Source organism: Leopardus geoffroyi, chromosome D3 (genome assembly GCF_018350155.1).
Source record: "Leopardus geoffroyi isolate Oge1 chromosome D3, O.geoffroyi_Oge1_pat1.0, whole genome shotgun sequence".
In the NCBI taxonomy this organism is placed as follows: Eukaryota; Metazoa; Chordata; class Mammalia; order Carnivora; family Felidae; genus Leopardus; species Leopardus geoffroyi.
In genome coordinates, this window is record NC_059339.1 from 35,880,222 (window position 1) to 35,905,300 (window position 25,079).

General features: G+C 41.6%; 1 protein-coding gene across 11 annotated transcripts in view; it reads right to left on the reverse strand.

The window, feature by feature from the left end:
* The window catches only part of PTPRM (protein tyrosine phosphatase receptor type M), a 796,726-nt gene that overhangs the window by 132,843 nt on the left and 638,804 nt on the right, over positions 1–25,079 (reverse strand). For 6 of the 11 annotated variants that reach the window (XM_045459380.1, XM_045459377.1, XM_045459376.1 and 3 more), the window contains 5 exons: positions 14,518–14,669; positions 10,381–10,455; positions 10,124–10,150; positions 6,001–6,012; positions 5,104–5,291 (listed from right to left, as the gene is read on the reverse strand). In XM_045459380.1, coding sequence (XP_045315336.1) covers positions 5,104–5,291; positions 6,001–6,012; positions 10,124–10,150; positions 10,381–10,455; positions 14,518–14,669 — 454 coding nt within the window. The remainder of the gene's footprint in view (positions 1–5,103; positions 5,292–6,000; positions 6,013–10,123; positions 10,151–10,380; positions 10,456–14,517; positions 14,670–25,079) is intronic. The other 5 variants (XM_045459381.1, XM_045459379.1, XM_045459378.1 and 2 more) reach the window with 2 other exon arrangements.

A 25,079-nucleotide genomic window follows, 5' to 3' on the forward strand; every position in this document is an offset into this window, starting at 1 on the left:
CGTACAAATAAGGTTTACAAACTAGGTTGTGCTAAATAGTGCAGAAACAAATCTCCCATCCAAACACCGGAGAGACTCATGTTACCCGAGTGTTTCTTCGCTTCTCATGGCTTTCAGAGTGACGTTCAAGCTTCTTGGTGGGACGCTTTGTGATCAGACCCCTAGCCCTTCCTGGAATTCGGGTTCATGGCACTAATTGCCATTTCTGAGTATGCCACTTTGTCTTGCTTTTGTGTCCACCTGGAGTCTCCCTCTTCCACTTTTTCTTAGTTAACTCTCACTTCTTCCTCCCTCCCTTCCTTCCTCCCTTCCTTCTTTCCTTCCTTCCTCCCTTCTTTCCTTCCTCCCTCCCTCCCTCCCTTCCTTCCTTCTTTCCTTCCTTCCTCCCTTCCTTCCTCCCTTTCTTCCTTCCTTCCTTCCTTCCTTCCTTCCTCCCTCCCTCCCTCCCTCCCTTTTAAATTTATTTACTGTCAAGTTAGCTCACACACAGTGTAACCTTGACTTCAGGGGTAGATTCCCGTGATGTATCACTTATATACAACACCCAATGTTCATCCCAACAAATGCCCTCCTCAGTGCCCATCACCCATTTCTCCCTCCCCCCCACCCCTCTCCTCCATCAACCCTCAGTGTGTTCTCTGTATTTAAGATTCCCTTATGGTTTGCCTCCATCTCTGTTTGTATCTTATTTTTCCTTCCCTTCCCCTATGGTCTTCTATTAAGTTTCTCAAATTCCACATATGAATGAAATCACGATATCTGTCTTTCTCTGACTTATTTTACTTAGCATAATACTCTCCAGTTCCACCCATGTTGTTGCAGATGGTAAGCTTTCATGGTTTTTCATCACCAAGTAGTATTCCATTGTGTATGTATATACACATCTTCTTTATCCATTCATCAGTTGATGGACATTTGGGCTCTTTCCATAATTTTGCTATTGTTGAGAGTGCTGCTATAAACATTGAACTCCCACTTACTTTTTGAAGAAAGAGTCATTCTAGCCCAGCCTGGTACCCCTAGGCTCAGCAGCGTGCCCCCAGTGTCAATGAAAGAACTGTTGCAAGTCTATTTTGTGGGGTTTAACCTGATGGCCGTGCCACGGTCCCTGCATGGCTGCTTCCTCCAGCGCAGTGAGCTTCCCATTGGCAGGGCAGAAAGTCTTCCACATCCCCAGCACCCAGCAGCAGCAGATTCACAGCACTGGCTTAGTACACGCTGGTGAATTAATGAGGGCAGCAACTTGTTGAATTAACCGCCCCTCCTCCATCTTTGGCTGCCAAAGACACCACCAGAAACTTTCTTTTAAAAATAAAGAGCATTTTGTGGTCTGTAGTCACACCATTCCCTAGGACTTTCCTAATTTTGATATGAAAATACTCTTTAAGCAACAAAAGGTGACAGCATATATTTTGAAATACTTATTTTCTCCAAGTCTTTGTCCATAGAATCAAACCTACCTACTTCCTTAAGTTACTTTTTAATGGGAACTTTTTTTAAAGTTTATTTATTTGATCGCTTCTCAGCCTTTTGGCTAAGATCAAGTGTAAAGTTTATTTATTTGAGAGAGACAGAGACAGTGTGAGCAGGGGAGGGGCAGAGAGAGAGGGAAAGAGAGAATCCCGAGCAGGCTCTGTGCTGTCAGCACAGAGCCCATTGTGGGGATTGAACTCAAGAAACCGTGAGATCATGATCTGAGCCGAAACCAGGAGTCGGACACTTAACTGACTGAGCCATCCAAGTGCCCCCATTTAATGGGAACTTTTGATGATACCTCAAACATGATAAGGAATCCACCTAGTGCTATAGATGAAGCGAAAATGTACTGTGCCATAAAGTGACTGGCTCATTCTATCCTCAGAGTGCTGACCACAACAAATGACAGAGATGGAATGAAGCCACAAAAATGACACAGTCTCCCTGTAAAGCCCATTGTGTGAAGTCTTCTCTTGGATCTTACTATAAGTTAGTATGTTTCTCTTTTACTAGTTAAACCTTCAACTAAGTGCCGGATTCAATTCTAGTACTTATGATGCTAAATGAGTTAATCCCCACAACAAACTTATGGGGTTGACGCTACAGTTATTCCATTTTATGGATGAGGAAACTAAAGCCCCAGAGAGGTTACGTTGCTTGCCCGAGGTCACACAGCCAAAAAGAAGCGGAGCTGGGCTGGAATACAGGCAGTCCGGCACCAGAGCCTGTGCCCCAAACCACAGCCTCTCAGGACTCGATCTGTGAGAGTTGACACCACACCAGGCACACAGGGCACTCCTGACTTTCGGAGTCGATAAAACGAAAGAATGCATACTTGACCACGTGGTTCACAGAGGTGTGTTGCATTAGAGTTCTAAAAGCCAAGTAAACTCAGGAAAATACACGCTTAAGGGTTTTCCAGGTTCACGCTAGAGTAAATGTCCCCTGAGGACTGAGAAAGCAAAGCAAGGTAACTGTAACCGGGACCTTGCGCTGCCCTGTTGATTCCTGTCTGTTCAGTTGTGCCTCTAAAAACATGAGGGCACGGGATTCAGCGGTGCACCAGGAAGGGTGGCCAGGGCAGGACTTCAGGTGGGACGCCCGGGGGGTGACCCTCGTCCCTGCAGCACCCCGCATATGGGTACCCCTGCACAAGCGTCACACGCCTTGTGCGTGTCCTGCCACGGCCCCCTCTCCTATGTCAGCGCCCCACCCCCACCCCGCGCCGCCCCATGGTGGCAGCGGGAGGTGGGGAGACTTAACCTGAAAGTTACAGAGTGCTAGGATTATCCCCAAGAGAACTCTCCATTTTGCAACTCTCCCCATAATACCTTCCTGTTTGTTCCTGCTTCCCTCGCTAGTGTAGGTTCTTTTAAATTTTCTTCCCTTTCTTCTTCCTTCCTTCTTTAAAAGAACCCAACAAACTGGTAATGGTTTGGGTGTTTAAAAGTATTTGAAAGCATCTCTACCCCCAGTTTATTGAGATATAGTTGACATGTAACATTGTGTAAGTTTAAGGTGTGCAGTGGGATGATCTGGTATACATATACGTTACTTTTCAGCAGTCTTCTCTGATCCACTGAATGTAGAGGAAAAAAAAGTTCTCTGAAATGTAATTAATTAATACAACATTTTATTTCAGAGTGTAGCAATCCTTAATAAATCATCAATTATAATAGGTTTAAAATGAGTATCTGCGGTTTTAGTTTGCACTTATAAATCATATTTCTTCAGGAAATATGAATGGGAAATGATTTTTTTGTGCACTTTCAAATAGGCATCATCTATAGTGTGTTATAGGAAGTCTCGAGGTATTTTGATACAGTTCATGAAAAACTGGACTCCGGTTATTTTATGAATTGTTGTTTGAGCCTATAACTAATCTCTTTGACATTAACATCTTTAATAAACATTTGAGCAACGAATGCATTCAGAATATTGGAGAGAACTGAGACATTATCTCTGTTTGTTAGGCTTCTATTTTCTCCCTAACCTAATTTTGTCTTTCATAAGATATTAATGCTTTTGGAAGCCTTATTCTTAATCCTATTAATTCCTAAGCTAGCCTTGAAAAGTGCATGAGGAAATATGCAAAGGCAGTCAGTTTCACCGAGTTAGAAGTTAAATTGCTAAAGGTAGATGTAAGAATTTCAGGGTTGCTAAAATGCCGAACTTTATCTGAAACTACTGCCTGGACTTAAATCCAACCCTCAAGGCCTGGTTTGCATTAGTCTCTGTGGCTCAGCAGCCTTCTGAGCCGAGGTCACTGGGAACACACGAGGATGCCCTTGTCAGTAGAGCGGAGCGAGTGTGTCTGTCCACTTGTCCGCATTGGCCTGAAGAGCCAGTCTTAAAGAAGCAGAGCAGTGGGGCAGCTCTGGCAGCTGTAATGAAATCTTTGGCAACTCAGCTGAGAAACGGAGCTAAACTCAAGACAACGCAGCATCTGGGGCATGAAAGGAAGTATCATGAGGTCTCTGAGAGGAGAGAGAAGCAGAGTTTGAAACTCGTGTAGGGCAAGAGGCGGGAGGAAGTGATGTTTAAAATACTCTTTTTATTTTTATTTCAGAGAGAGAGAGTGCAAGAGTGAGGGAGAGGGGCAGAGGGGGAAAGAAAGCATCTTAAGCAGGCTCTTAAGGACCATGCGGGGCTTGGTCCCATGACTCTGGGATCACGACCCGAGCCAAAATCAAGAGACAGACGCTCAACCCACTGAGCCACCCAGGCGCTCCTAAAATACTCTTAATTCCAGACAAAATGTTTCACAGCTTTGAGGTGGTTAGGTAAAGACAGTACCGGAAACACATTCTAAAATGTAAAAAGCTACGATCTATATATAACTTTGTTTTTATTGTATGTATGCTGCTACTTTTTCTTCACCAATGAGTGTGAACTAATTTTACTCACTAAGGTACACAGAGAAGTCCTCCCCCTCACCAGCCCCCCCCACCCCCCGCCCTGCCCAACACACACTCCAGTGATGGTACGCCTCTTTGAAACAGACTTCTTCAGATCAGTTAATTGTCTCCGGTTCCTGAATGACTTGCCAACGGAAGGAATTAGCTAACGACGGAGGTGGTAAAGAGAGCCCTGCGTTTCAGGTAAGGTAGGAGCACGTCACCATGCCTGGAGATGCTCCCGAAAGCTGCCTGCCCTAGATCCCGCTACAGCCACATGCTCTCTGGGCTGGAGGGACTACAGCTGTCACAGCCGTGACACGAGCCAGTCCCTTCACTGTGGTCTCGTCTCCAGCACATGACATCACTGGTTGGCCTGTAATTGTGTTAAGGGGACAGTTTCTTCCCGGACAGCCAGCACAACAGCATTAGGACTTCACATCATTCTTAATCACACAAAAAGCCAAGAAGGATAATCACGAATTGGGGGAGAGACCCTGGCAGGCCTCTGTTCTTGCTGCGCTTCTGGGGAATAAGGGAAAGGGATCCTCCCTCCTCTCTGCATTTTACGTACATTACCTTCCCAGCAGTAAGTCTCATCGCCAGGTCGAAATGGGTGTCTGGATGAAATACAGGGTCCCGTCGCCCCGCTGCAGCAGTGGGGAACACAGTGCTTGGCAGTAGGCCCGGGGGGCCAAGAAGGAGCCCCGCGCGCGGAGCTGGCTCTCACCTCGTATTCCTCCTTGAAGCCGTAACCCTCGGCACACTTCATCTGCGTGATGTGTTGGAGCAGGTCTGCCACGCGGATGGCGGGGTGAAGCTGCCCGGTCTGGTAGGGCACGTCGGCCGGCTCACGCTTCTTGTAAGTATGGGACTGCACCAGGCTGCTGGTGTCGCTGGCCATCGTGTGGCTTTCGTCTGGGAAGAGAAGGCCATGAAGGGCATGAGGGAGGCCCAGCGGGGCCCCGAGAACGCGAAGAAGCTGCTGGCGCCATCCCTTCCACCTACGGCCACCACAGTCCCTATGGTGGTGGCCCAGCCAAAGAGGAAAGTTAAATGTTTAGAAACCTGAATGGGATTGGCGATACTGATAGGCATGAGGCAGAGATCTCCGTTTTTACAAAGCAGTCCAAACGATATATCGCTTTCACAAAGCTAGTTGGGAGGAACCCTTCAGCCTTTGGGTGCTGAGGTTTATGGAAGTTTCAGCCTGAAACTTCACCAAGGCCTGGCGCGAAGCCAGCCTTGTCTTTATTCTTCCAAAGATCCGTTGACCAGTTTGTATGATGAAGTAAACAAACTCCGTACAAATGTTCCGTGAGCAAAATAAAAGTGCACAGAATGGGTTGGCTTATAAAGCTAGCGATGAAAACATGAACTTGACACATGAAATCCAAGGAAAGCGGAAATCGAAAACGGAACTGGGTCTGATGGGTCCCTTGCATGCGCCAGTGACGGAAGGCTTGACAGAAGACTGTGGACCAGCACATCACACATGGAATGTTCTACAAGAGCTAACATGCAGGCCGGCACGCAGCAGAACCAGCTGGCTTTGTCCGAATCTACAGATAAGACACACACTCCCGATCCCTCCACACCTTTTCCGTGGGCGAATGGGGGAACTTACCATTTATTGGCACTTTTAAGAAGGTACATATCAGGAGAAAAGAGGAGGAGAAAAAGGAAACAGGGCATAAGCAATAGTACTGTGTGAATAATTACAGGTCGTTTTAATTCTGTGCTTTACTTTTATAGTTAAGTTTTCTCTTCGTAGGTGATCAGAGGTCAAAGCCTCAAGTCTCCCATCACGTTAGGATGGGGGTGTCTTATTTAAACACTCAATAACAAAAAGGAGGCTAAAATAGTATCATAATCGCTTTTTTAATCCCCCATGAACTAAGTAACGACTAGATAAAAGTCTTATTTGTACTTGACACATTTTCTCATTTAAATTCCTCGAACAGGTCAAACCAAATGGTACGACAAAACTAATGTCAAAATTTGGTCAAATAAGCCTAAAGAGGCTATATTTTAACGGAAGACTCCTAGCAAATTAGATTAATGAACTGCAGAAATTGTAGCTTTGGAAAAAAAAAAAAAAAACGTCTTACGCAGGAAGGTGCTATTAGATTAAGAGTTGGACGTGCTACAGGTTAGCTCATTATAGTGCTGAATCCCTTTAGCCGTTTTGTGACTGAGGATGTGTCTCACAAAATACAATGCTCCCTTCACTTAAAACGAGAATGTTAAATCAAAATTGAGTTCAGGTATAAAGAATTAAAACATCCATAAAAAACGGGTATGTTCATTTTTTAAAAAAATTACCAGATTGTTTATCCATATAGGGAATTCAGCCATGGGTATTCTTTCTTTCTTTCTTTCCTTTTTTATTTTTTTTAACTGAGAGATTCAGCTCCAAAGGAAATTTAGCTCAAGGACACTCGGTTAGCTGGGCCTGGTTTTCAAACCTCAGTACTATCTGCATCGCAAAGCACCTGGGGATGCATGGTATGAAAGGTGGGACACAAGTGTAGTTATGTTGCTGTTGCTGAAATGGCACCTGGGTCACTACAAGGTGGCTAACGACACAAAGACAAAATAAAAAAGGGTGGTAAGTTGATTTTATGAGTTGGTCTCTCATTTGGATTTGCTTTGAAATGTAGCCACTCGGATGTTCCCATTTTATTAGGACAGCCGCGAGTAAGCCGGGATGTTTTCACATCACATTTGCTTGCTGGCGACTGCCAAGCTCATCAAGGGGGTGCAGGGTCCCTGCTGAAGTACTGAGCCCGGGGAGCTTTTAGCCACTCCAGCAGGAAGTCCTGTTCTTTATACTAAAATAAATGGAACATTAATTAGTTTCCCCCCTGTGCATCTCTCCTTCTCTCAGTTCTGTACCTTTTGGGAGGAACATAATTAAATGGCCTCCATTGTGAACTGACCTTCTAAACTTCCCACACAACTCTGGTCCTAGGGCCAGGCATTCTTGGAAGGTTTAATTCCCAGAGCGACAACCACTGTTACCATTATGCTCGTCACCACCCCGCCCCCACCCCCGCTGCATTATGATCTCGGCCTCATAACTAGCGTGCGGACCCATCTTTATGCATTTAAATGCTACCGAGGCCATCTAAGAAATGAGTGCTATTATCGAGTACATAGATATCGAGGGGGGAATAGAAGGTTTCTCGTGCCATACGTGTTATGAAACTGGGTCACCTACCCTGTTAGAAATTTTTGACTCCACCAAAATTAGTGATTCGTGATTAAAATTAGCGATTTAATTAGTGATTTTTAAAAAGAATGATCATTGATGACATATATATCATTTGTCACTGATTTCCTGTGTTTGTCTAAAAATTATCCACTAACAATGTTTTTCAGTTACAAATTTTGCCTAAGAGGAAATCAGGAACACAGCTTCTCACTAACAGTTCTGATGGTTTTTGAAGAACTGGGAATTAATTCTACCTATATCCTTTAATAGATTATCTTGAATTCTCAACAAACCAGCTGAAAGAACTAGAATTGAAATGAGTGCTATGTTTCTGAGTGCTATTATATCTACTTATCCTGATATCAGTATCTATTAGCATTTATTTACCGAGAAAGACCTATATCTATCAATCGTTATCTATCTGTCTACCTACCTATCAATCTCTCTCCCTCTCTCTCCCTTACTCTCTCTCTGTCTCTCTTTTTGTCTTGGCAAGACAATGATGTAAAGGCGTACTAAAACTCTGTACGTTAAGCTGGGCACCTCAGCACATAAGAATAAAAGGTGGAGATAACAGAGGATCTTAGAGTGCCAAGCTCCAAGTCACAAAAATTTTGTGAGCATTTGCTCGTCTTAATTGTAAACTGCAATAGCGTTGTTCCCCAAATGTGCCAGAGTAAATGTACAGCTTATCTTCTTCCCATGGTGTCAAGGGATAACCTCATTAATGCTTACTATGGGATATACAGACTCACATTTGCACCAAACTCGTGGGGGGAACAGTTCGCAAGCACTGCCGTGTGCTGCGTTGGTACATATGTAAGCCAGACGTGATCACACTTACTTGTCAATCTGGCTGACTTACTTTTCACAAACGTACATCATGTTTGCTACTTGAATTGTCTGTTCAAGTGATTCCCTTTTGGTAGAGAAGCCTAACCAAGTTTAAAAGATGTCATTAGTGTTTGTAATAACAAAGCAGCGACTTTAAAAAATGATATTTGTTTAATAAGCTTATCTTAATCCTGCTGTGCAATCTGAACGTTTTCTTCCCTCTGACGGTGCACAGCTCAGCCCTCCCTACTCCAGCTCCCCCAAGGTCAGAACGTCTACTGGAGGAGCTGCAGGATGAATGCCACGGCACACAAAGAAACCGCAAATCTTCGCTTCTCGAAAGATTCTGCAAATGTCATCTGCATGTAGATTACATTGTTCGGGTGCCTAAAATTAGCCTGTGCCCCTTACATATGAAAAGAATAAAAATGCAGCCTTCTCCCCATATAGCTGGCACTCTAAGGGGGGAAGGGGGGTTGGTGAGCTCTGTTTGTTAGCCCTCAAAATGATGCAAATTCAAAAATTTGGGTTTATGTCCATTCTTAAACTTCTGTCTGAGTTCCTATGGAACTCAGGCCACAAACTTGCTTAAGCCCAGAAAACACCGTAAGGAAAACAAATGACCCTCTATGCGAAAATCGTAACAACTCAGAGAAAAGAGAAGCACAGGGGGAAAAACTGTATTGCAAAGATATCAACCCTTGTAAAGAGAATTAGGAAGCAGAAAGTCGAACAGCTGTGGATGAAAGTCTTGCTACGGTGAATTGGTATATACCTTGAAGTCGTTTGTGTTGTGCTCCTTTTCGGTAAGGTTAGTAGTAGAAAGAGAACACAGCTGTGATACACTTGGGTTATTTATGCATCTCAAATGCAATAGCAGCTCATGTTGGTTTGGTTATAGCCAGGTAATGCCATTTCTCCAAAACCCTCTTACATGGGACAAACGGGATTTTTTTTTTTTTTTTTTTTTTTTTTTTTTGCAGCTCCTGGCTGGGAACAGCTCATATTTTCACTGCATTCTGCCCCACTGGGCTAACATTTTATTTCATTTCTCGTGACATCTGACACATAATACACCATGTGATTATAAAGTGCCATCTTGTCACTTTGCTGCTGAGAACATCAGCTCCTTTGAAATTCCAGCATGTGACAGACACTTTGGAATGCTGGGGCGGGGGCCGTGAGTGGCGTGGAGGAGGGGTAGGGGGCCAAAACTCGACTGTGATCATTTTTCTGCATAACATTTGGCATAATCAGAAAAAAATGCTATTTTTGAAATTGAAGTTTTTAGTGCTTAGTGATAAGTGAAAATAAGAAGTGATTTTTACTTTTACGACCTCACATTACAGAATTTAGCTCTTAGAAATACACAGCTGAGTGATGACATACTGTGTTTTTCCTTGGGATCAAATCTGACTTGAAGTTCTGAACACAGAAAGGGAAAATACTAGAGCTGGGATCTTTCATTTGAGTCTTTTGGTATCATTTCCAACATAACATGAGGCTAACCCTTCTTATCAATGGAGACTGTTTGGAGAAAGTCTTTTTATCTCTGCCCTCCCCCCAGGCCACCCGCCACCCCCTTGTCCTGCTTACAATCACTGCATCATATAGACTAGAACTCCAGGCTCCTACAGAGTGGCCACTGACTTTGTAAATTACTCCTGCAATAAACTGTGATAAAGGGAAATGTTCTCACCTAAAATTGCAGTTGGCACAAATGGGTCTGTCATACATCATAAGCAGGTCAATGCAGAGAAAGTAAAAAGAGAGAGAACAGTAAATGACTGATGAAAGGCCCCCCACTTTTCCCGCAGAAAGCCATAGAAAGCATCGGGTTACAACACATCACACATATTAAGCTCCTAAAGCATCATGGACAGCAAAGTGAGAGCGTGGACTGATACTGATTGCTAAGGGCTTATGCACGGATGCAACAGTGGAAGAATCTGTTACCTGGGTAGTAGGAATTGGGCACCGATGTGCTCAGTGTATTCGTTTTCATTGTGAAGGATGATGGTGAAGACACAGCTGTAAAGGAGAGAAGAACTAGTCAGCAGTTGCAGGAGGCAAAGCCTGAAAACACAGCCCTTCAAGGTCACTCAGAAGGACAGCATACTGGTAGAGACTTGACTGAAGAAACGCCAGACATCTACTGAAGCCTATGTGGTCAATCTTATCATTCCCTGCTGTCTCCAGGGAATCACTTGTATTTTAGAGGCAGGTACGCTTTTATCGCTTAAAAGGTTTTCTTACCCCACAAATAAGGAAAAATCCCCATAACCTCTGCCGCCATTTTGAATCGAGAAATTCATTAGACTTTTATTTTGACTTCTAGCCTTTGCTTGTAGAATTCTAGCACCACACCAAGTTGTTTTCTTTTTTCTTTTTTTAAACTAAGGGTATGAGAAGGTGTCTACACGTGGCTTTTGAAGAATTTTAATGTCAATTTTTGCAGTTTGCTAGCTCCTCTCCTTCCTCCTATTTTGGATATTCTGAGAACTTTCCACAAAGTTATGACCTGGTTTATGAAAAATAAAGGTGATGTTTCATGTGCACTATATTTAAGACGAAAGCTGCATGCCTGTATATCGCTCTATTAGTCTTTTAAATCTTTATAAAAAATGCTTATTTTTCTTTGAAACTTTCCTCCGAAAGATTGAGGATTTAACTCTTAGACCTCTTCTCTCTCCCTGTTATGGAGAGGGGAAGTCAATCCCATCCAATTTATCTGATTTCATTTAAAGTGGATATTTCCTTTTCTAAAAGTAGTTTGTGAACTCCCTTCAACATCTTAATTGATTAGTGCTTTACAATCACTTTAATTTCATTAAAGTGTAAAGATAAATGATTTGACTGTGCTCAAGTGTTTAAGCTGGTTAAACGTAAATCTAAATCTTAACTTTCTGATGTAGTTATATGATTTATTTGATGCTAAAGTTTTGGATCAGGACACTAATACCCAATTACATCATTTTATTATGGGAAGAAGTACTAAAAACCTGTGGATACTGTATGTTATCTTTATTCTGCTGACACGTTAATATATTTTAGCTCTCCTAAAGCAGTTCCTTCATGACGGTGTTTTTAAACTTCTGTTTATATTTTTAAAATGTAGAATTAATAAATGACAGACCAAGAACCAGAATCCAGACTGCCTGTCATTTATAAGATATTTTTCTAAATTAAAGAGGTATCATATTTATAATGCATGTTTATGGTAAACTGCCAGGAAAAAAGAGAGCAACTGATGAAAATAAGAACAAAAAACCTGGAGTACTTATAAAACGTGCTAGGGTCAGCGAGAAGAACGCCTATTACCTGCAGACATTTTTATGTCATTGGTAAACATGCGCAAAGCAGATACAAAATAGCCATGTTTATTTTCACTTTAAAAAAATGTATTTTAAATATTCTTGTCTTTTGTAAAAATTAAGCCCAATCCCACCACACACATTTATTTTCCCCCTGGTATAACATATTAAAAGAAGATGTACAGGGGCACCTGGGTAACTCAGTTGGTTGAGTGTTCAACTTCAGCTCAGGTCATGATCTCACGGTTTGTGAGTTCAAACCTGGTGTGGGGCTCTGTGCTGACAGCTCAGAGCCTGGGGCCGGCTTCGGATTCTGTCTCCCTCTCTCTCTCTACCCCTCCCCTGCTCACACTCTGTTTCCCTCTCTCTCTGCCCCTCCCCCACTCACGCTGTACCTTTCTGTCTCTCAAAAATAAATAAACACTAACAAAAAATTTAAGAGAAGACGGTACAACTCCCATTTGCTTTGGTGGACAGATCCCCCGTTCTCATAAATATTCTTGTGCTTATTTTTAAATTTCCAATTTCATGTTTTTTCAGTGTCTAATTTCTAAGAGCTACTTGCCTCATGACCCTAAAAGATGTCAGACGTACCCAGACTTGCAATTGGTTTGGGGCTGGAAGCCTAGGGGTCTAATGAACCCCTCTCCTGCACATTTCCTCCCTCAGCAGCTCGCCTTTTATTTTGAAGGTACTAAGAGAGCACTGCGATAAAGTCTGCTGTCAGGGTCACTCCTGATGGTTGGGGATTCGATGGCACCTTGTCATTGCTCAAAGAGTGGGGGACAAATGGAACGCCTACTGCTGTGTTTCCTCCTCCACTGGCTTTATTGACAGGAGGCACAAAATAATGGCTCTTGGCAGATGAGCCATGGAAGCTGATGCTGGTTTCTGCAGCAACCTCTTTGCCTGAGCATTTTTGGATTTCTACAGATACTCTCACTTTTTGAAAAGTAACCGCCAAATTAAATTTCCTGTCCAGAGGCAAATATCCCCTGTTGTTCAAACTTCAAAAGCCTAGAAACTACTCATGTAGGTTTCCACTCTGGGCAGGTAATTCCTAGTAAATTTATGCGTGAGGAGTTTCACCATGAAATAGGAAATTTGGAACATTAATGGGTTATCCTGGAAAGTGAGAACACCTTTCTGTGTGGCCTCTTGCATAATGACATTGAAGAAATGATCACTACTACCAGGATTCTGACCCTGTTGGTGGTAGGCGGGACTCTTCCCATCCCAGCCCACAAGAGTGCATCGCAAATTGTTTTTATTTGGTCACTGAATGCAATATACATATATATACATATATATACATACGTATGTATATATACGTATGTATATATACGTATGTATATATGTATATATATGTGTATATATATATGTATATATATATATATAAACTATTTGATACAAAAAAAGAGAAGATTCTATGAAAAAAGGGGATGTAGTTTGTGGGATACTGGAGTACTACAGATTATGTCACCTGCACTGAAAATGACACCAAAGGGCAAAGAGCAATGACCGAGGGTGAGGAGAGCCACCCTCCCCACTGGGGTGACAGCTGACAGACATGCCTGCTGAACCCTTGCTCCACTGGGCAAGGTGTGCATATAGAAGAATAAATGTAGTGCCTCTAAGCAGGAAGAGGTAGGCAACTACAGCCACCATAAACAGAAAGCAGTCAGCAGCAGAACTCTCTGGAGCCTCACTGAATGTAGGAGAAAGGCAAAGTGTGAGAGAGGTGGATACTGACTGCACAGTGAGTGGAGAAGGGGCTGGGAGATGGGGGGAGGCGCCTGGGAGCTGCAGAAAAAGAACAGGCCAATTGGGTGGTCAGGACGCGGCATACATTGTCCACGCTGGTATAAGGCCTCTCCCTGCTCCCCAGCCCCTGAGACCCCAATTCTGTGCTTCCCAGTCACGGTTCCAGCCTTTCTACACGGTGATAGCTGCATTTTTGTTCCAACCTCTTGCTGAATTTTGCAGCCAGCATCAGCAGCAGTCTGTGGGCATGGATTTCACACAGGAAAGAAACCTCTGACCTTGAACCCAGCATGGCCATGCACTACAGAATCAGGCATCCAACGTGGGACTTACTTCTGGTCTCTGAGAAGATCATCAGGGACACAACAACTGCTCCTTTTTGTTCTTCATATACTCAATCTGATTGGTAGCTTTCTAAAATAATGCCTTGTACCTAGATCACAGGTGGTAGTACGGGATGGTATTAGCTGAAACTCGGTTTACCCACCTGGTGTGAGATGTAAGACTTGTGAAGCGCAAATACAGTTTAACTTATTAATTGCCGCTAATAGCCCTATAATAAAGGCAGAACCTGTCAGCTAAACAAATAAACAACTAACTTGTTACTCAATTTAGCGAACTGTTTTAGAACAGGCTTCACTGTGCAATTCCACACCTGGCTAGCTTACGAACAGGAACTCAACAACAAAAAGGTTGATGAGAAGCATGTGCCTTCTCCTTCAAGAAAAAAAAAAGCCTTCTCATTAATGCTCTCTAAGGCTTTATAGAAACTTAATTGTGGCTACCTGTGCTCCCTGCTCTGGTCCTACCATCTTCGCAGTATCATCCGTTCCTAGGCAATCCAGCGCTCCCAGAGAAGTCTTCGGAATCACTTAAGGGGATGGTGAAACCAACAGGGCATAAGGATTCTTCAGGGAGTTTTATTTTTTTGTTTGTTTTTTTAATTGCCCAGGACTATCCAGTATCCTGAAGAACCACAGAAATGTATTAGAAGCTAAGAAATGTAGGTACTTACATCTCCCGTTCAGATTGTGTGTGTCCATGAACGAGAACGCCTCGTCGCAGTTGGTGCCTTGCTCGGCATAGCTCTTGTCCATTGAGTTCACCATCACGGTCATCTCCTGCCGGGTGCTGCTCATTGTCTCCTTCCGCTTCTTGGCTAGTTTCCTTAGGACAAAGAGTTCATTATATAGACATGCAATGTGAATGGAAGATGGGGCCTTGACATGTGTATTCAGTCCAGGAATAACTTCTATGGAGTTATTGGTATTCATTCAAAACATCTATTTATGGTGGCTTTTAGATGTCAGGTTCTCTGCCAACTGCACGGACACAGAGATGAAAAACATCCTCTGCCCGTCCTCAAAAAACCTACAGCGACATCAGGAATATACAGCCTAAAATATTACTTTCTGTGTTCCTGCTATACGCTAAATTAAAATGACCAATGGCCGTAGCACAATACAATCATAATCCATTTTACTGAGAAGCTTCTAGAGTTACTTTTTACTGTATTTTTTTCTACATTCAGTGTCAAAGAGTAGATCTCCTAGTAAATATCTGCCAAACAAAACTGAAATAATCCAGGGATGGATCTAGGAGGCGTATTGTAGAACTAAAAAACAAAAGTAGGCAAGGAATGAAGAGAGGAGTGCAACTGGGTGATGTGCAGAAAGGGAGAAGGCATGACACACAGCCTACCCAGGGCAGGGGAGCTCAGGCCTCGGGTGCATCGGATGGCATATCCTGACTTCTCAGATGGCTGTGACATGACTAAATTCCCCATGACTCCAGACTAGTTCCTCACCCAGGCAGGTCAACAGAGCAAAGGGTAATGAAATTTCAAGGTGTTGGCGTCCCATGGAGAGTTTAGCAAAGGAGTAAGTCCCTATGTCCCCTCCCTCCATGGAAGAGAATACAAAAAGGTCAAGGAAGTTAGAGAGATTTCCCATTATTTTAGAGACACGGTTTAATTCTGGCCTCTGCATCCTGCTCAGTGACCGTCAAAAACTCATAATCTCAAGTTACAGATACCTGGACAAAGCCATAAAAACGTAAGGGAAGTGACACACAAATAAAAAGATGAAGCAAATTTTTACAGTTCTTACTACTGGAGGTTGTTTTATGTACCTGGGACAGCCAAGAATAGAATGAGAGATGCTTAAGAGAAAGGTATAAAGTGAGAAGGTTTAAGACTATAGCACCATAATGCCAAAGATATTACGTCCTAAAATATTCTAATTCCGCCTAAGCACTCAGCAGCATTTACAAAAGAAAATGGCAGCTATTTCTAGTAAATCATCTTGACTCTGATTGACCTAGGACACAGCAGAATTTAAAATGAGTCACATAATCAAAATCACGCCCATATTAGGTGATTGCTAATGCAATGTAAGACATTGACAACATTAGACCATATGGATAATCTTTATTGTCATTTCCAAATGCCACATAATCCAAATGCTTTCTTGCCTGTAGTTATAATAATCTTTTAATTTCATACTTTGAAGGCAGAAGGGTTGCATTAATAAGTTGCCCTTTTTATGACTAAAAGTTGTGGGAGAAAAAGATCCATTTTAAACAGAAAAATGAAAACCATCCATAACTTCTATGACAGCGTTAAAGTTGTAAAGATTTTAAAAAGCAACCCGGAGTGGCTTCTCTGGGAGCTGGCATTCTTCTCTTGCCAGCGTGCAGACCGTGATGGCCTTCTCTGAAGCCCACCCTACTCCCCACCCCCGCCTTATTTTCTAGCCTGCCATGCTAGTCTGAGCTTGGTTGTTCTCAACAGGTGTTCTGGACAGAGGCAGCAACCGGGCTCAGGTTCCGCAGCTGCGGGTACAATAACACATTTTCTCTGCACTTCTGAATCTGGCAGCTCATTGGGAAAGCATTCTTAAGCCAGGTCCCCCCAGGAACACTGAAGTGGAGGACTGAGATAATTAGCTCCATAATTCAGGCAAAACATCCCCTTTACAAAACATCCCCTTTATGCTGGAATGTCTTTGATTTGTTTTGGACTGATTTATGCAGATACCTGCCTCAATAGTCTGTTTCGTTCTGCCTATGAAGAAGGGCATTGCCAAGTTCACCAACTTTCCCTCTTTGTCTTTTCTTGTTTGTGTTCTAACCTAATCCTTATAGGTTAGAAATGACAGCGAATGTGCTTCTGGTGGTGAAGGGGGTTGGGGGATGTGTGCACCAATAAAAGCTAAGCTTTGGACTGGAAAAGATCTATCTCCTTGCTAGTCCTCCATCTGTGTGGATGAATGTCAGTGACGTCAAGCTACGTACTTCATTGCTGATCATCTTCAAGCACAAAAGAAACCCATTAAGGACCCATGAGAGCCAGCTCGAATCAGAGGTCCTGTCAGAGACCCACAGCTTTAAGTTTATATTAAGCACATACTCTGTTCATGAACCTTTTTCAAAACCCAGCTCACAATGCCCTTAAGCTCTAGCAGGTGGATCCTCCATGGAGGTCCCAGACACTGTAAATTTCAGGAAAAAACAGAAATCCAGGTTTTATGTAGACTCCTTTAATTTTTTTAAATGTTGTCAAATCATTCAAATTCGAAAATTAAAGCACAATGTGGCCCCAACAAAAGAATACTTCTGCTCTCCATTAATGTAGCAGCACTTATATACGTATTAGAATGGAAGGGAGTGGAACTAACATATAATGCCCAATAGAAAGTGTGTGACAGTACTTTACAAGTGTTATCTCATCTGATCCTAGTAATCCTGTAAGAGCTCTTACTTCCTAATTTACACATGAAGGAGAGGGGCCTCAGAGAAGTAAGGTGACTTATCCAAATGTCACAGATGGCACCCCAGATCCCTTGACCCCAAAGACACCCATTCCAGAACAATATGTTATTTCTAGTGAAGGATTTCATTACATTTCCTTACAAGTTACATTAAAATTAATACCAACTTGTATGAATACTCTATCTTCTCATAAGTAAATATAATGCTTTGGAAAAGTAAGATTAACTTACCGGCACCTAGCCAATTACACAAAGAGATGGTGTTCAATATGCTTGTTAATGGAATTAATCATTATCATACCACAGTATTATTTTCTACAACCTACGTATCAAAAGTAGCTTCCTTCATTATGGAGGTTTTGAGTTATTGCTTGGAATTTTCATTTTTTCTTATACATAGACAGCTAAATGCTGTGGTCCATAATTACAGATTGCTGAGGAAGGTTGGATTTAGAACTGAGGCTTGGAAATGACTGTGGATAAATGGAAGTTTTTTTTCCTCTTTTTTCTATTTCTCTTTTAAGCTTTGTGTTTCAGATCTGGATTTTTTTTTAAGTGAAAACTTCTAAAACTGTCAGAAAAACTTTGTGAACATAATGAAATAAAGTGTTTTGTGCAGGGAAACCCTTAAAGTGAAAGGACTTTTCTCTGCAATCTTATTTAAAGACACACGGAAATTTATTTCCCATTTTGATTTTTAACAGATTGTTGCCTAAAATATTTTTAATCTCCAATCTCCAAATGTAGTTCCATTAATCTCAAAGGCCCATAATAATAATAACAAATTTCTAACAACATCTAAAAATGGATCATAAAAAATTAGAGAGAAGACTTGTTTACAGTCCAACATGTAAAGAGCTTGGAAGTCATCAGTCTGTTCTAACAAGTAAAAAGCTGAACAAACTGAAAATCAACAACTCTTCTTAGCTTTTTTGTCAGATAATTGAGGTTACAGGACAAACTGCGGCTCCCAAAACCACAGAGACAAACAGGTGAATACAAAGAAACCTAACCCACCAGAACAGAAACTGATGAGCAGAGAGCTCTGTGAGAACCAGCACCAGAGTAGGAAAGCTTAAGCCATAATTAATGAATTAATGAGGCTCAGGTGGACAAGTCTGAGACTTAAAAAATCTAGAGGGGTGTCTAGTCTTAGGTACCCACACTTTTGTGAGTTGTATCCCTAAGAGCCCTACCAGATCATCAAGGTAAAGATTGGAGGAAAAAACCCCTAAGCTTCCAGCAGAAGGAGACGGAAAGCAGCCACTTTGAAATACACCCAGAGGGGTGCCTGGGTGGCTCAGTCGGTTAAGCGTCCGACTTCAGCTCAGGTCACCATCTCGCGGTCCGTGAGTTCGAGCCCCGCGTCGGGCTCTGGGCTGATGGCTCAGAGCCTGGAGCCTGCTTCCGATTCTGTGTCTCCCTCTCTCTCTGCCCCTCCCCCGTTCATGCTCTGTTTCTCTTTGTCTCAAAAATAAATAAAACGTTAAAAAAAAATTAAAAAAAAAAAAGAAAGAAAGAAATACACCCAGAGCAGAGCATTTCTGTGCTTCTTGAAAAAGATCGCCCTCGAGAAGAAGAATTACTAGAGCCTAACCTGTTGGGGTTTTATCAAAGCCTAACCTATCTGGGGGAAAAGAAATCTCCAACTCCAGCTCCCTACAGTCATCCTGTCCCACCCAGTGGTGGGTTACTGAGAAGCACTAGAGAAGGTCACAGCCTAGAAGCACAAATTCACTAAGAGACTAAGACCTAATCATAGATCTATAGAATGCCTTCCCTCCCCCAGTACCCACTATTACATTACTAAAGATCTATTTACAGCAGTTCCTTTTATCCAGTACATCAAGTCTGGACGTCAGTAAAAAATTACAAGGCATATTAAAAGGCAAAAAACACAGAAGAGACAGACCAAGCATTGGACTAAGACTCAGATGGCAGGGATGCTGGAATGATCAGATAAGGTATTTACAATAACGACGATTAATATGCCAAGGGCTCTAATGGAAAAAGTAGACAACATGCCAGAACAGATGGATAACATAAGCAGAGATGGGAATTCTAAGTAAAAATATAAAAATAAATGCTAGAGATAAAAAAAAATCTGTAACAAATGCAAACAATGCATTTGATGGGATCATTAGGAGAGTAGACATGGCTGAGGAAAGAATCTCTGAGATGAAAGACAGGACACTAGAAATTTCTAAAACTGAACAGTAAAGGGAAAAAAGACTGAAAAAAGATAGAATACCCCCAAACGATGGAACAACTACGAAAGGTGTAATATACATGTAGCGAGAAACCAGAATAAGAAGAAAGGAATGGAAACAATATTTGAAGCAACAGTGACGGAGAATTCCCCCAAATTATGTCAGACACTGGAATAAATCGGAGAAGCTCAGAGTATACCAAAAAGGATAAATGCCAACAAATCTACACCGAGGCATATCATATTCAAACTGAAAATACGTCAAAGATAGAGAAAAAATCTTGAAAGAAGGCACAGGGGAGAAAACAGCTTACTTACACAGGAGCAAAAATAGGAACTGTATCTGAATTCTCCTCAGAAACCATGAACCAAGAAGATAGAAAAGTGACATGTTTAAAATAGTGAGAGAAAAAAAACCCCAACAACCTAGAATTCTGTCTGTACCCTGTGAAATTATCCTTTCAAAGTGAAGGAAAAACAAAGATTTTCTCAGACAAAAATTGAGGGAATTTGTTGTCAGTAGATCTGCCTTGCAAGAATTTTTAAATGGAGTTCTTCAGAAAGAAGGAAAATGGTATAGATCAGAAATTCAGATCAACATGAAAAAGGAAGAGGCCTAGAGAAAGAATAAATGAAAGTAAAATAAAAACTGTTCTTTTCTTATTCTTAATTGATCCAGTAAATAACAGTTTCTTCAACATAATAATGGCAACAATATAATTGATGATAGTTTAAGTAAAATGAACTATCTAAAATTACGCTATCTGTGATGCAGAATAATGTCATGTGAAGGTAGAGTTGGATTAGTAGTAAGTGTATATTGCTAAGTACAGGGTAACACTAAAAAAGTAAACAAAAAAAACACAGAAAGGAAAGAAAATGAAACAATATAAAATGCTCAATTAAAACCACAAAGTCAGAAAAAAGACTGAAAACCAAAAATAGGAAGAAGGGCAATGGATAGAAAGCATAACAAACATGGTAGAAAATAATTCAACAATATCAATGATCGTTTTATGTATTAATGGTCCCAACACCAATTAAAAACAGAAACCATCAGAATGGTCACAAAACAAGACCAAAATAATATGTTGTCTACAAGGAACTCACTTTAAAAATAAAGATACATACAAATTCAAAGTAAACGGATGGAGAAAAATATACAATATTAATATCAATCGAAAGAAAGCAGGGATAGCTACATTAATTTCAGACAGAGCAACGTCAGAGCAAAGAAAGTTATCGGAAGTAAAGAAGGGCATTACACAATGATACAGAAGTCACTCATCCAAGAAGACCTAATCCTTAATGTGCCTAACAACAGAGCGTCAACCCACGTGATGCAAAAACTGACAGACTGGCAAAGAGAAATAGATGAATCCACTATCACAGTTGGAGACTTCAACACCCCTCTATCAGAAATGGACAGATCCAGAAGGCAGAAAATCAGTAAGGACATAGTTGAACTCAATAGCATCATCAATCAACTTGATATAACTGACAGCTATTGAATACTTCAGTTGACAATGTTAGAATACACATTCTTCTCAAGTTCACAGAGAACATTCACAAAGATAGAACATATTCTGGGTCATAAAACACACCATGATAAATTCAAAAGAATAGAAATTATGCAGTGTTTACTCTGAGACCACAGTGGACCTAAATTAAGAATCAGTAAGAGAAGTTAGCTGGACAGTCCCACAATGAATAGAAATGAAACAACACTCTTTTCAACACATGGCTCAAAGAAGAAATCTCAGGAGACATTAAAAAAAAAATTTACCCAAGGGATATAGGAGTGCTGATGCCTAGGGGCACTTGTACCCCAATGTTTATAGCAGCACTCTCAACAATAGCCAAATTATGGAAAGAGCCTAAATGTCCATCAACTGATGAATGGATAAAGAAATTGTGGTTTATATACACAATGGAATACTACGTGGCAATGAGAAAGAATGAAATATGGCCTTTTGTAGCATCGTGGATGGAACTGGAGAGTGTTATGGTAAGTGAAATAAGTCATACAGAGAAATACAGATACCATATGTTTTCACTCTTATGTGGATCCTGAGAAACTTAACAGAAGACCATGGGGGAGGGGAAGGAAAAAAAAAAGTTAGAGAGGGAGGGAGCCAAACCATAATAGACTCTTGAAAACAGAACAAACTGAGGGTTGATGGGGGGTGGGAGGGAGGAGAGGGTGGGTGATGGGTTTTGAGGAGGGCACCTGTTGGGATGAGCACTGGGTGTTGTATGGAAACCAATTTGGCAATAAATTTCATATTAAAAATAAATAAATAAATAAAAATAAAAAATAAAAATATTTTAAACTACATGAAAATGTAAACACAACTTATCAACATTTGTTGGATGTAGCAAAAGCAGTGATTAGAGGGAAATTTCTGGCATTGAATGCAAATATTAGAAAGGAATAAAGATCTAAATCTAAATATGCAAAGAACCCTTAGAAGACAACAAGAAAACAATCTGATTAAAAAATCCTTAAAAGACCTTAACAGCTGCCTCACCAAAGAAGACTAACAGAGGGCAAATAAGCATATGGAAAGATGCTCTAGGGGTGGCTGGGTGGGGTTGAGCTTTCAGCTCAGGTCATGATCTCAGGGCCCATGAGTTCAAGTCCCACACTGGGCCCGGTGCTGACAGCAAAGAGCCCACACCAAATCTTCTGCCCACCCCGTCCCTCCCCCACTCGTGTGCTCTGTCTCAAAAATAAGTAAAAAACATTAAAAGAAAAAGAAAAGATGCTCCACATCATACTCATCAGGGAGTTGCAAATTAAAGTAACAAGATATGATTACAAACCTATTTGAATGGTCAAAACCCAGAACGCTGACAACACCAAACGCTGACAGGGATGTGGAGCCACAGGAACTCTCACACATGGCTGGTGGGAGTGCAAATTGGTACAGCCAGTTTGGAAGGTAGTTTGGCAGTTTCTAACAAAACTGAACATACTCTTATCATATGAGCCAGCAATCACACCCAAAAGAGTTGAAAACTTACGTACACACAAAAATCTGCACACAGATGTTTATAGCAGCTTTACTCATAAATGCCAAAACTTGGCAGCGACCACAATGACTCTCAGTACGTGAACGGATAAATACATGCTGTGCCACATCCAGACAATGGAATGTCATTCGGCACCAAAAAGACATGAGCTGTCGAGCTATAAAAAGACACGGAGGAAACAAATGAACGTTATGAAGTGAAAGAATTGTCAATCTGGAAAGGCCACACATTGGCCTTTGTCAATGTAGGTTTATCAGTTGTCTGAAGGGTGCCAACATCGCGCAGGGTGTTGGGAGTGAGGAAGGGTTGTGTATATGGGGCAGAGGGTATAAAGGAACTCTGTACTTACTGCTTAATTTTGCTGTAAACCTAGAAGTGCACTAAAAATAAAAAATTACAATAATGCCTACAATAAAATCAGAGGGGGGAAAAGTTATAGCCCTAAATTTCCAAACTTGAATAAAGGTGGGGAAGGAAAGAAGTGCTGAGATGAACTCATGTTAAATGTGTGGTACTTCATGTTCATTACATTCCATGATTTCTCTTATGTTTCTTGGTGTAAAAAAAACATGGGATGGGGGTGAAAGAAATGGGAGAAAACTTCCTGGCAAGTTATTAACTTTGTGATGGTTATGAATCAGAACTGGTAAAGAAGCATGGTGAAGAATGAACTCTTTAGCGTTGGTGTCTTACACAATGGCTGCCAATCAGGACCCAAGTGCAGGATGGTGGGAAAGGAAGCAGGGTCGCCTGGGTGGCTCAGTGGGTTAAGTGTCTGATTTCCGTTCAGGCCACGATCTCACGGTTCCTGGGTTCGAGCCCCACACTGGGCTCTGGGCTAACAGTTAAGAGCCTGGAGACTGCTTCAGATTCTATGTCTGCCTCTCTCTCTGCCCCTCCCTTACTTGTGCTCTGTCTCTCAAAAATAAATAAACGTTAAAAAAAATTTAAAAAACAAACAAACGAAAGGAAGCAGAAAGAACTCTTCCTCCCCTCTCCTCTCTGAAACCGAACAGAGTGGAAATTGTGAGAGGATCGGGTTAGAAGAACATATTGTCATGAGTACCAAGCAAATTCAAGGGAAAGGAATCCAAGGCTCAACCTCCATAGGGATTCTAGTCATTCTGCTTATCGAGACTCAGGGTGATAGGACGTGGTTCACCAAAGAGCATGGCTGCTGCCTCCTCACCCCTGTTAGGGATCCTGCCATGTTGGGTTATATCAACAAAGATAGTGATTGAGAAATGACTTAGTAGCACTGACCTGAAGATCAGTGGTTGGCTATAGAAAAGGTGTCTTCCCTTTAAAATTATTTGTCAGAAGTCTACTGCGATGGCAAAACTTGAGGATTTTCAAACTGTATATAGACATAAGAATGAAGAGGCAAATGGCTTTCTGGTCCTGGCTTCTACAATTAACTGTGTGCTCTGACTTAATTAAGGACTGGGGCGGAGGCTGGAACCGAGAAGAAGTATTTAATTTTTCTCACAGTAGGGTTGAGATAGATATTGGCTGAGTCAAAGAATGCATACATTATACCAAATTGCTAAGATTCAGCTGAATAAACCTAAGTGAAAAAGGGGCTGTCTCCTTAAAGATGGATCTGAGAGAATTACCAGATAATGTTGTTTTTAAAGGTAAAATTTTAAGGGAAAAAACAACAGTGGTCTGACATTTAATTATTTCAATTCAAAAGAACTAGCACTACAAAAACTAATAGAAAAACAACGACAATAATTATAAAACCTCATGTAGAACTTCAGATACACCGGGAACTTTACGTTCATTAACTTCTGTTTGTGCCTACAACAGCCCAGTGAGGAAATTACTATTATCACTCGTATCTCAGAGAGACGGAAACTGAGGCACAGTGGGATGAAGTTTCCCAAGGTCACATGGCTAGAGAACTCCAGACACCTGTCTTTGGTTTCCCATGTTGAGATAAAATCATCTCCATGAGAGTGTCATTGGCATCACTGACGAAAATTTATCAGATGCTTAAATCTGGATGCCAAAAACAATGGCTATTGACCCTGCCGGTTGGGACTTTAATAGTTATTGACTGAGGTAAGAGTGTTCTTTTATCATCACTGTTAACTGTATCATCATTTTAGAAATGCACTCCTTCTGTCTCTTACAGACACATTACTGTAAAACACACTATCTGCCCAGCTGCCTCCTAGTTTTCACTGATCAGTAAATACTGACTAGTAAACATGGTGTGTGTTTATCACAAAGAATACAGCTTCATGGTAAGACAAGTCAAGATTTCGTTGGGTCTCTTTCAGAGTTTACCGCTTGACTGTGTGATGAGATAAAATGATAGGCTGATGTGGCAAAAGGAAGACAGAGGAGGGCTGAGATGCTTGTCTTCCTACCCTGCAACTGAGAAGTGGGGACAAATTGTACTAACACATCCCTTTAGGCCACAGCTTTATTTCAGGTGACCTAGTGATGCAGATGTCCTGGAATGCCTCACTGGCAAGTCAGGGCATCTGCAAAGGAACACACTAGCAAGAGAAGTGAAAAACAATGGCAATCTTGTAGGCAAGTAGCTGCCAG